At 44.3% G+C, this 12,428-nt stretch overlaps 1 protein-coding gene across 1 annotated transcript in view; it reads right to left on the bottom strand.

Moving 5' to 3' along the window:
* The window catches only part of PDIA5 (protein disulfide isomerase family A member 5), a 129,432-nt gene extending 121,173 nt beyond the window's left edge, over window positions 1–8,259 (bottom strand). The window contains 3 exon segments of the mRNA XM_084642897.1: window positions 8,124–8,158; window positions 8,161–8,196; window positions 8,199–8,259. Coding sequence (XP_084499023.1) covers window positions 8,124–8,158; window positions 8,161–8,196; window positions 8,199–8,253 — 126 coding nt within the window. The 5' untranslated portion in view covers window positions 8,254–8,259.
* Window positions 8,260–12,428: the final 4,169 nt, after the last annotated feature.

Genomic DNA, 12,428 nt, shown 5'->3' with positions numbered 1-12,428 from the left:
GTGCTGGAAATGGCCCAACTTGATGATCACTTTAGATAAGCTATTACCAGCAGGACAGTGGGGTGGGAGGAGGTATTATTTCATGGTCTCTGTGTGTATGTAAAGTCTGCTGCAGTTTCCACGGTATGCATCCGATGAAGTGAGCTGTAGCTCACGAAAGCTCATGCTCAAATAAATTGGTTAGTCTCTAAGGTGCCACAAGTACTCCTTTTCATCTTAGCACAGTCACCCTCTCAAGTGTCCTCATTTTGGCACACCAGCAGTTAGTCACTGTAAATAAGAATATTAAATCATCCTGTGTATGAAATAGGCTTTGCCTGACAAGAAATCCATTTTACATAATTCTCCTAATCAGTGTTTAGAAGGACATCAAGTCTCCCTTGAAATTCCACCACAGTTATGGAGATTATAGACTTTAAATAAGTTATCTGATTTCTTTACAAGAGAAGCAACACAAATTAAAGGCAGGACAACCCAAAAGAGGTCTTTCACTTGCCAGGGTGACATGGGAAAGAGCAGGTAATCCTTCTAGCCAGACTGGCTTTGTCCAGCCTTTTCATACCAATTCCTATAGCAAATCCCATGGCAGTGCTTTATGCTGTATTTGCAACTTTGTTTAAAAATTAGTTCTCTTGGATCTTCCACAACTTTTAAATAGTCACATACTGCCAACACTGAAAAGGATTTCCCCCCTCCGTCTAGACAAATTGAAATATTCGCCCATGACTATTGTTTTCCCTCCTCTCATACATGTTTTTAATTTTATTTTTCTTAAATGCAATTGCTGGCAGACTTGGAATAAGCTGTGCCAGGTGCATGTATGAAGGTATTATAATCATGAATCAGAGACATCTTTTACAACAGGATTTAACAGAAACCACAGCATGGAGTAAGCTACTGTAACGTACACTATACTATTATACATTTTTTTATAATAATCAGCAAAAGCTATCTATTAAAAATTCACAAAAACATCTAAAATTAATTTTCATGGTCTTTTTTTTATATCTGTGTGATGTCCCAACAACTTACGTAGACCTACGTTTTCAAGCGTCACTAGTGATTTTAGGTGTCCAATGAGAAACACCTCAAAGAGAGCTGATTTTCAGATAGCAGGCAGGCAGCACTATCCGAACACTAGGTCCCTTTAGATTGTCTCATGTTGGGCACATCAAAACTTGCATCATCCATATTAAGTAGTCACTCTGGAAAATGTATACCCCTTTGTTTAAGAGAAAAAACAATTGTTAATAGGCTTTTTATCTTTGTAGCTCATCATGTAAACTGCTTTTGACCTTGTGCAATAATTGCTTTCTTTCCACCCACACACACCCCTTTTCGTTACCACTATCTACATTCAGGATGGCGCTACCTTGATCACTGAGCCATTTGTAACAAATGTCTTGTGAGACAGAAGGTGATAAGTCGGACAGTCCCCCATTTTTGTTTATTATTAATATCTAAAATAGTTGAAGAAACATTTTAATCAAATCAGATCATAAAGAATGGGGTTCCCCTCTGTTACATGAAGGTATTTAGAACTCTGAATTCTGAATGCTTCAAGAAAACTGCTGAGTTCTTCATATTCGCAACAAAGAAAGGAAAACATTTTGGCCTCAGATTTTAGTGGTCATAAGTAAATCTCCAGTTTATTAATGTGCAAAATAAAAATATAAACAGCATCTATGGTACCCATCGGGCCAGTAACATGACCTTTTCTTAACCACTGTGGTACTGACAATGTACATAAAAAAAGGAAGAAGTCTCAACTAATGTGGAATTAGGATTGCAAATCCCATCTGACTTTTCTACTTGTTTCTGTTCATTTTTCTTGAGAAGTACAAGCCATGGCACTTTACTGATCCAAATTATAAAGAGAATAATTAATCCTTACCTCTAGCCTTTTAAGGAACAACGCACAGATAAAAAGCACTGATGCATTTTCAGTTATGATGCATAGTAACAAAAAGGACAAACGTAATTTCTTCCTTCATCGAACAGAAGAGGTGACACAGGGATAACATCATGGTATTTATGTTTTACTCTAAAGTTAGGGTACATCTACACTGCAATCAGAGGTGTGACTGCAGCACGGGTTACCATTCCCATGTTACCTCTGCTAAAAATAGCAGTGAAGATACAGCAGCGCAGGTTTTAGGGTAGACTGTACAAGGCTGTCAGGGACCCCGGGTACCTATTGCAGTGCTAGCCCAGGCCGCGGTATTTTCACTGCTAGATTAGGTATGCCTACCTATGCTGCAGTCACACCTCAAATGGCAGTGTAGACATACCCTTAAAATAAGGAACACTATAAACTGCATTAAAGGTAACATGGGATTTGCAGAATTCACCATTCTAAGTCAAGAGGATATTGAAAAATACCATGGTGATGTGAAAATTTGACTAGCGCCTACTGTTCTGCACAGTACTTAAACTACAGGCATAATATATAGTTTGTCCTAACAGTTGTTTCAAGCTCTGTGTAACCCATTAATTATACTGCATATCACTGGTTTTAAAATGCTTAGTGAAGGAAAACCTGCACAACTATTTACTAATTAACAAATGACTGTAATACTGACAATTACCGATGCTGACAAAGAATTTTCTCCTTGTTATGAGTGTAAAGTTCAATTTCTCATCAAGTCCAGCATTGGTGCAACATTTTATTAACATTCTGTTTAATATTTGTCCCAGATATCAATTTATGAATGAACACATTTGTGTAATTTCAAAAATTAAGGGCATGAGAAAAAGAGTGTGTGACATATTATCCCTTGCTAGACAGTAGTTTTGAGGAAGTGTAAAGAGATACACTATCATTTATTCGATATGTGAGACCACCAAAGAAAGAAATCGCACCCCACTTCGGGGGATGAACTCTAATAATACTTGGCACTTACAAAATGCTTTACATTGTCAAAGCATTAGACAAAACATTACCTGCTCAATCCTCATAACACTCCTGCCATGTTGATAAGGAGTATTATCTTAATTTAACAGCGGGAGTAACATTCACAGAGAGGTTAAGTGATTTGACTATGGCCAGAGGGAGGCAGTGTCACAGCCACGATGAGAACTCAGAAATACATAGATCATGAGGGCACAATCACACTATGCTGCATCTTTAAATAAAAGAAATCTCTTACCTATCCAGAGCAGGTATTAAAGTCATATCAACGTAATCAAAGATAGCACATTGCATTAAAACTGCCAAAATTGAGATGAGCTCTGTCATCTTTGTTCTGCAGGTGCACATATCACACTGTCCCTCCGTTCACATTACCAGTTCTGCTCCCATTAGCTACCAGGATATTGAAATTTACAGCTCCATACTAGTTTCAGTGGCCTGTTGTGTCATAATATTGTAGCTGACTGCCAGAGTCCTTACAAGCCTAGCCCTATCCCAAAAAAGCATAAGCAAAAAAGAAACAAAAAATCTTGCAACTGAGAATAACTCATATACTGAGTTTTTCATCCGTAGCCCTCAAACCACTCGATAAAAGGAACTCAATATCATTACGCCCCATTTTACAGATGGAGAAACTGAGTCACAGAGAAAAAAAAAGGACTGGCCAGCAGCAGTGCCAGGAACAGAAAGGGTCTCCCGAGTCCCAGTCTAATCCTCCAATCACAAGACATTTGCTAATTACCCCAATTCAATCACTTGCTTTTACTTCTTCCCATCCATCATCTATAGGTCATATATGTAAACCATAAGCTCCTCCGGACAGGACTTTGTAAAGTTGAGTGCTCACATTTGACGCTACAGGTGAAAACCTGGCCTCACTGAAGTCAGTGGGAGTTTTCCCATTGACTTCAATGGAAACAGGATCTCACCCTATATCAGTATTATCAAGTGTACGCCTGTGAACCAAAACCAATTCAGGAGTCGAGGTTTGGTTCTGGAGCGATAGATATCTGAGATTTTACCCAGGGGATAGCTTTTTTAAATAAACATTTTGAGGTGAGGCAAGGACAAAATGGACACATACATATATCTGTATTTATAAGGGGGTCTGAAATGGAGGACTTGGCAGTCTGCAGTGTCCCTCTGACACACACGAGTACTTGCCACACCAACTCAGACACTGTAGTCTACTCTGATAAACTCAGAAATGGTCTGGGAACCAGGAGCCCCTGAATTCTAATCCTGACCCCCTCACCTATGTGTAGAATGTCTTCAGGAAAGTGAAACTGACTGAGCTCAGTTTCCCTATCAGTAAAATGGTGTCAACAGTATTCAGTCACCTACCTCCAAAGGAAGTTGTGAGGGTTAGCCAATGTTTGCAAAGCACTCCAGAGATGTGGAATGCTACAGAAGCAGTAATTATCCTGCCTCTGGCAATGGTATACCTTATGTACCACAAGAAGGTGCACTTTCCACCTTATTAGTTGTGCAATATTGTGCACTGAAGGAAGATGCCTTCCTGACTCCTACAATCACCAGTTTTTGCCCTGAAGTACAAGGTTTAATCAGGTTTCAGAGTAACAGCCGTGTTAGTCTGTATTCGCAAAAAGAAAAGGAGTACTTGTGGCACCTTAGAGACTAACCAATTTATCTGAGCATGAGAACCACTTGATATACTGAAAAGGGAAGCATCTTATAAAGGTATATATACCACAGCACTATGTGGTTGCACACAACTTGATCATTATATTACTTGGATATCCGTAAGGAAGACTTTACTGCAATCTGTGTTATTTGTAACTTTCCTGATAGAATTCATTGTATTAAGAATAATCGTTTGCCTTTTAGTGCTTTTCTTTAGAGGACCATAAAGTGCTTTACAAAGGTACGTAAACCATCTCCATTTTACAGATGAGGAACCTGAGCCAGAAAGAGGTTAAAATCTAGATTTTCAAAAGTAGCCTCTAATTTGAGGCACCCAGCTCAGAATTTTAGAAATGCCGAGCACCCCACAATGCCAGCTGACATCAAAGAGAGCTGCAGGTGCTCAGCAATTCTGGAAAAATCTCAGTAGTCCACACCCAAAAATTGAGGTTACTTACAAAAATCAGGACCTTCATTACCAGTTCAAGGTAACAGAGCAAGTCAGGGCTGGAAATGGTCTCCTGATTCCTTATCTTCTGCTCTAACTACTAGTTAACACTACCTTCACTAAAATCAAGACTAAGACCCTGACCCTACAAAGTCTCATGCATATGTTTAACTTTATGATAAATCAGTGAGTGCATAAAGTTAATCACAGACTTAGCCTGTGGTCTTGATACAGCAAAATTTATTTTTGTTTAATCTTGAAGTAAAATTTCAAGAGAACACCTTCAAATTCAAGATAAAGAAAATTAGAAGAAAATTTAAAAATTGTACACACTGATGGGTAAAGCATCAGTATAATCAACAGCTCAATTAAGACATCTACTCAAAGTGCTGGGGTAAATTAAGAAGGAGAGTGAGAATAATGTGGAAAAATTATAATGGCACCATGTAATTTCACTTACAATACCACATTCACTTTTGCTCATCTGATCTCAAAAAGGACATGACTGTAATAAAAAAGATCCAGAGAAAGGCAACAAGAATTTTAGAGTCAGAGAGTTCTATACAAAGAGAGATTTAAAAGATTTAAGATTATTTTGTCTGGAAAAGAGAAGAGGAATTATGGCAGAGGTCTACATATAGAAAGGGAATGGTATAATGATCTCCAGTCCGATAAGATGAGAAAAAAGGGGAAATAAATAAAAATTCTTGCATCTATTTTTAAAGACCTAGGATCAAACTCATCACTGGTGTAACTCCACTGGCATAATCTCGGTCCAAATTGTATAATCAACCTGGGACTTTCACTACCACAGTTACTATTGAGACAAACTTCACACACTAAAGAGGAGTCTGGTACAAAACCTTGAATCAAGACATCTTCAAATTTTAGGAAGATTTTGGCTCCACGGTTCAGCTTCACTTCAATTAAACGCTTACATAGCTATAAATGCTAGTGACCTCTGTGCTTCAGGTACATGCAATCAGCTGTGCAGAACGTGTAGTTCTTTTCCATCATCCTTTGAACCAACGGCTATCCAGGCCACCGTCAGAGGCAAGAGATTAGTCTAGATGGGCCAATAGTTCTGTCCTAGAACGGCAATTCCAATATTATGTTTTAATTTCCAATGCAATGGGGGCAATCCCCATGTCGTAAAAATTCTAGCAATTCTGCCACTTGCTTCATATAGTTGTATTTCTGCCATGTATTTTGGATTGTGTGTGAATGAGAAAATAAACACAGTTTATCATTAATTATTAACTTTTTTGTAAAGAGAAGGGAAAGAAATATATTTCCACCAAAACAGTTAAACAAAGGAGTGAATGAAAGTATTCATGTTAACCAATCTTTTTACATGTTAATACTAAACTTTCAAAGAATCAGTTTTAAAACCATCTTTTTGCAGGCCTACGAGTCTAAGGTATGAAACAGCATTATTTTGCTATTCTTTCGTATAATTTAAATGTAATGTGCCTAGATATTCCCGGATGTGCTGTCATACAATTCTTCTCCCAGTGCCCAGTTAAAGTTTAAGATTTCCACATTGTTTTAGATATCTGTAATCTGAGCACGCACATACAAACATCACGGAAAAAGCTATAGAAAGTAACTATATAGACACATCTTTAATAAATCCATTTTCAGTTCATTTTTGGTTGCCTCCTTTAAATCATAACATTTCTATGCCACCAAATCAGATCTCCTCAAAAGGAATTTCAACAGAAGACACACTTCATCATGCAGGAACTTTTGTTTCTAATTAGTTACTATGTGAACTGATCAACTGAAAAAAAGAAAGGAATCTAATATGTAATATTGATCACAGAAATATTCCCCTCACCATTATAAAATGAGAGCCGCTATTATTAAAGAAATATGTATCGATTATTTCATTGGCAGAATGCAAATGTACTCACCCCACCTTCTAAAAACATTAGGTGATGAAAAAAACAGGTGAAAGGAAACAAAACAAAGAAAGAAAATCATCCTGTTCTGAAAATAAAGCCCCAAAAGGAAAAACAGAGAAACAATTCAAACTTCGTATCAGCAACTGGCAAAGTCAAAAGGAGCCAAGTACCCTGGAGTAAAGCCATGTGTGACACAAAATGTCAAAGCTAATTGCCTCAGGGTCAGCAGTCTCCTCAAGGAGAATTTTTTCTACATGGAATACCCTACAGTGTTGCAATATTTACACATTCTCTAGTTATTTTATATTTATATGACATATACAAACATACCTACAGAATCTAAAGGATATTTCTTTAAAAATGCATTTACTTAGCACTAAGTTAAACCCATTTTGCAGCAGGTTTGAAATGCCAATGCCGCCTCCTCCATCTAATAGCACGTTTGCCCTGAGAGTTGGATGTCCCTGCAGCATTACAGCCTTATTTTATAAAACATTTCAAAGGATCCCCTTAAGACTACACACCTTTAAAACCTGAAAGGATCATTAAATATAAATATATTTGCAGAGTCTGTTCTATAATGATTATATAATATTCCAGGGTGCCAGCCTCAGATGCACCCAATGTGACATTGCAATGTTTCAGCGTATCCTCCCCGAGTGCAGAAAGCGTTGCTGAGGGGGGAAAACGCTGGGGTATGGCAAACCTGCTGCGAGACATACACATGTACATGCCGCCCAAAGCGTAACCCAACTCTGCCCCTTTTGCAGCAGGTCTGACATACCCCCGCCTCTTCCCCCGTCAGCAACACTTTCCGCACTCGCAGCGGGACGCCCTCACGCATTGCACCACCACACAGGATGCATGTCCGAGTGCCACCCTGGCGTGTCCTGTAACCCTCACACAGCCCGCACGTAGGGACCCCGAAAGGGGTGCTCTGGGGGAAAGGCTCCAGGCAGGTGTGCGCTTTCCGCAGTCGGCTCGAAGCGCCCGCACCCTAGCAGCGGGCGGCTGCAAGCCCAGCCCCGCCCCAGCGGCTGCCCCAGAAGGAGCAGCTCGGGACTCGCCTGCAGGCTCCCGGAGAACTTCAACTTCAGCAGCGGCTGCCAGAACTGCCCAGGCAACCTGACAGCGAGCGCGGCACACGCCCCGGCTCCCCGCTGCGCCCCCGCCCCATGCCGGCTCCCCCCGGGCGCCCCCCCCCGGGACTCACCAGGAGTCCGAGCAGCAGCATTGTCCCTGCCAAGCGCGCGGTGCCCAGCCAGCGCCGCCGCCCCCCCCCGGTCCCCTCCTCCTGCGGCTGCCGCTGTCGGGGCCGGCGGCTGCCACGTCTGGCGACGCATGCGCAATCCGTGGGGAACCCCGCTGCCGGGGAGCGGAGGCGCGGGGAAGAGGGGCGAGAGGCATGCTGGGGGTTGTAGTTTTGCCCTGGCCCTGGCTGCGAGGCGAAAGGGGAGAGAGCAGCAGCAGCGGCGGCACCGCCCCCCACCCCCACCGCAATTACTTGACCCTGGGTGCTCGGTCTCCAGAAAGCCCGTGCACAGTCAGAGGGGTGCTGTGCTGTGCTGTCCCCCAGACCCACTGCAGCAGGGGTGCCCCCCCCCAGGACGGGTCAGGTCCCCCACACCCCACCCAGCCACAAACGCAGGCAGCTCATGTCGGAGATCAGGCTCCTTGCAAGTCCTGGGATATCCCCAGGGGGCCTGAGCCCATCAGCTGAGGGGCTCTGCCCAGAGGTGGGCCCGCGCAGTTGTACGGCCAAACCCCAAATGATCAAAAATCATGAATCCGACGCCCCCGGCCCCGCCTGCCCTGCTGCAAGAGGTTAGCCCAGACGATAGATCATATTGTGGTTTCTGGTCTGGTTTGATTTTTGAATCCCCCCTGCCCACATGTGTGTGAGACAAAGAGGGAGACAGAATCAGTGCTGCCAAGGCCCCCAAATGGATGGAGTTCAGTGATTTAGGCCTCCACTGCAGGAGCTCTCGGGGGCTGGCTGCCTGATGGCACAGGGCTTCCAGCTTCTCCCCAACGCGCTGATTAATTAATTCCCTGTTGCCCCCCCCACCAGCTCCACACCTGCCCAGCCACAAATCAATTCTGCCCCCCCCCAGCCTCCCCTCCCCCATCCTGCAGCTCCACAGGTTCTTCGCAGCCCCCCTTCCCAAGCCAGGTGGCGAGAGGGGAGCAGGCAGCAGACTGACCCATTGCTCATAGCAGGGGTTGGGGGAGCAGCTCAGCATGGGGGGCTCTTTCTGCTCCCTCCTCCTCTCCTGTGACAACGGTGTTCATTCCTGACAGGGCAAGGGAAGGGTGGTGAGGGTGGCGGAGCTCTATCTGCTTCCTGTAGCAGCTCTGATGGGCAGCTCTTCGCCAGGAGATGCAGCCGGGAGGAAAGCAGTTATCAGAGAGTTTTGCCCCAAGCAGAGCGGAACCGCTGGAGCTGCTTGGACATCACCAGACTGGCTCTGGCCTTGGCCTGCAGTTCTATGAAACCGTGAGGACTGGCAGCACTGGAATCGGCCAGATCATCTCCCCCCCCCCCCCCACTCCACTCCACTAGGCTGATGCACAGAGGGTTCCCCTTCCTGTTTGGCCACCGGTGATGACGTGGTGCTTTGTCCCCCTCAGCAGTGCCACAGACAAAGGATGATGAGTCTGCTACAGCCTTAGCCTGCAGGACAAGATCTCTTAGCAAAGACAGTAGATGCTCATGGTTTTAGATCTAGAGGTCCTGGGTTCAACCCCTGCAACTGCCTGCCCATCCTGGGGTGTTGCGTTACCGTGGAGTCATCCTACCCCACCTCTGCCCTGTGCAGTTGTCCCCCTGCCTTGGTAGGGAGATCAGGGAACAGGGTTAGACATGGGATAAGGAGGAGAATAGGGAGGTGCTGCCAATGTGTGCGACCTGTTCACAGTGGTGGAACTTCGGAGGGTTCTGGAGCTCGTCTGGCGATGACACAAGAGGCTCCAGCTCCCTCACAAAGTTCAGCCTTGCTGGAAGCTGGCAGAGTCTCTCCCTTCCGCTCACCGTTCTAGGGATCAAAGAACCCAGCAACCCGGTGCAGCTTCACTCTCTCTCCTCCTGTGAGAAACACAGACAGGATGGTGCTTCTGCTTCTCCCCAGAACCCAACCTGGAAGGGGCAGAGAGAGCCAAAAAGCCCCTCAAGCTGCACCCCCCAGCCTGGAGAGGGGACCCCGCTGCAGCCATCCTAGGCCTGGAACGAAGGAGATGAACATAAGAATGGCCATACTGGGTCAAACCAATTGTCCATCTAGCCCAGTATCCTGTCTTCCGACAGTGGCCAATGCAAGATGTTTCAGAGGGAATTAACAGGAAAGGCAATCATTGAGTGATCCATCCATTCCCAGCTTCTGGCAATCAGAGGCTAGGGACACCCACAGCATGGAGTTGCATCTCTGATCACCTTGGCTAATAGCTGCCACTGATGGACTCATGGCATAGCCTGAACTTATCTAATTCTAACCGAGGAGGAGCAGAGGTGGTGCTGAACTGATTTGGAGGCTGTGGCAGTAGGGTCTGAACTGAAGGGGCTGGGCTGATGGGGGGCTGAACTAATGGGAGGGATGGCTGGGGACAGAACTGATGAGAGGAGTGGGGGACAGGATTAATTGCTGGTCAGAGAACAGGCAGATGCAGGGATGAGAGACCAAAATCACCTTACCCAATACCTTTGAGAGAGTGAGCTCTCTAATTGCTACACACATTGGAGATGGGTAGAAGGAGTTCAAAAGACAGCCAAAAAACCCACAAGATAATCTTTTTATAAAAATCTCGTCCTTTTGGGGCCAATGTAATTATTTCTGATCTCTTTCTGGGGCGGGGGCTCCAACGCATGATTTTTGATCTTGAGGTTGGCATTACTGCCCACCAAAGACTGTGTGGAGCCTCCTCAGACTACACTGCCCAGGGAAAGGACTTGAGACATGCACATCTCCAAATGTCTGCTCCTCTCCAGCCTTCTCTCAGGTAGGAGGGTACTGGGGAGCTGCAGAAATTTGGAGCTGTGCCACATCTCAATTCCTTCCCCTGGGCAGTGCAGTGTGAGGGGGATCCACTCAGCAATGCATATCCAGAACTCTTATGTGACCCCTTCCCATGCTAACTGGCCCTCTTTTAGGAGGGACAGGCCCCAGTTTTCAGTAACTATGTTGATCCTTTTTCCATTTGGCACCTATACAAAAAGAAGGATGTTTTGTTATTAAGTCTCTACACCTGTGACTTAGAAGCCTGTGACTTAGCAGATCTGGGTTCAGTTCCTGGCTCTACCCAGAGTCATGTGTGAGTTTAGGCAAAATATTTAACTTCTCTGTGCCTCAGGTCCCCATCTGTAAAATGGGAATAATAATACTTTCTCTATAATAATAATAAAGGGCTACTCTTGTCCAGTGTATTTCAATGGCGTTAAATGGTGTATCTTTGTTTTTCAAATGTCCCTATTTACAGCTCTCAGATGTTATCTGGAACGTTGCCTCTTGTACCTCAACCCCCTCCCCACAATGTTTATCTTAATCCATGCAATCTGCCCCACTCCCACCACCACCATATTCTTGGTGGCTCTACCCTGGTCCTCAGCTCTCACCCTTACCCTATTCTCCACTGTGGGAAGTCTTTGCTAGCGCTGCCTAGTTTTACAACAAAGAGCAGGGGAGAATAAGTAAAGGCAAGAGGAGATAGAAAAGGTGGGTTGAGGATTGAGGGGGTAGTGAGTTAGGAAATGGGACCCTCAACCCCAAAGAATAATGTCACTAGGTGCCCCCAAAATCCTACAGCCATCTCTGAATGTCCTCATGTGCTGGTGACAATCTAAAACTGGTAATAAATAAATGCTAGTATCAGTTTGTGAAACCCTCATTTTGATCTTTAAGGCTGAATGACCACTTCATCCAGATTAGAAAAATCTCCTGGGCATTTTCCAGCTCAGGCATAAACAGAGAGCTAGCTCTCTATCTAGCAAACAAGGACAGGGAGCCCTGCTAGGAATCTTAATGTCCAAAGAGGTCACACAGGTTATAATTGACTCTCATTAGCCCTCCACAAACAGCGCAGTTCTTTACCTACAGCCAAGTGGGAAGGCGTGACATTTTTACTTCCTTTGGAAATATCAAAGGAAATCAAAGACATCACTGACAGTCTGATGCTTACAACCGACGTGAGAGGAAAACCCATCACCACTAATCGGAGACAAATTCTGGGAAGTAATTTGTAGATCCATACAGCTGACTGATCACTTCAAGTGGTGATCAAAGCCACTGAAATCAACTCTTCTCACTGCTAGGGAGCTAATAATGTAAAGTAGAAACCTATGTAGGGAAAGTTATTATTACTATAATTATTTATATTGCTGTAACATTCAGATACAGTCACATGTACACAGACATAGCTCAAAGACAGTCCTTGCCCTAATGACCCAGTCCCTGCTGGGTGACCTTAGGCAAGTCACTTCACTTTTCCGTGCTCAGTTTCTCTATCTGTAAAAGGGGGGATAATGACA

The sequence above is a fragment of the Lepidochelys olivacea genome (genome assembly GCF_965140295.1).
Source record: "Lepidochelys olivacea isolate rLepOli2 genome assembly, chromosome: 11".
Lineage (NCBI taxonomy): Eukaryota > Metazoa > Chordata > Testudines > Cheloniidae > Lepidochelys > Lepidochelys olivacea.
The sequence above is the reverse complement of the archived record's forward strand: the minus strand, read 5'-3'. Positions and strand labels throughout refer to the sequence as shown.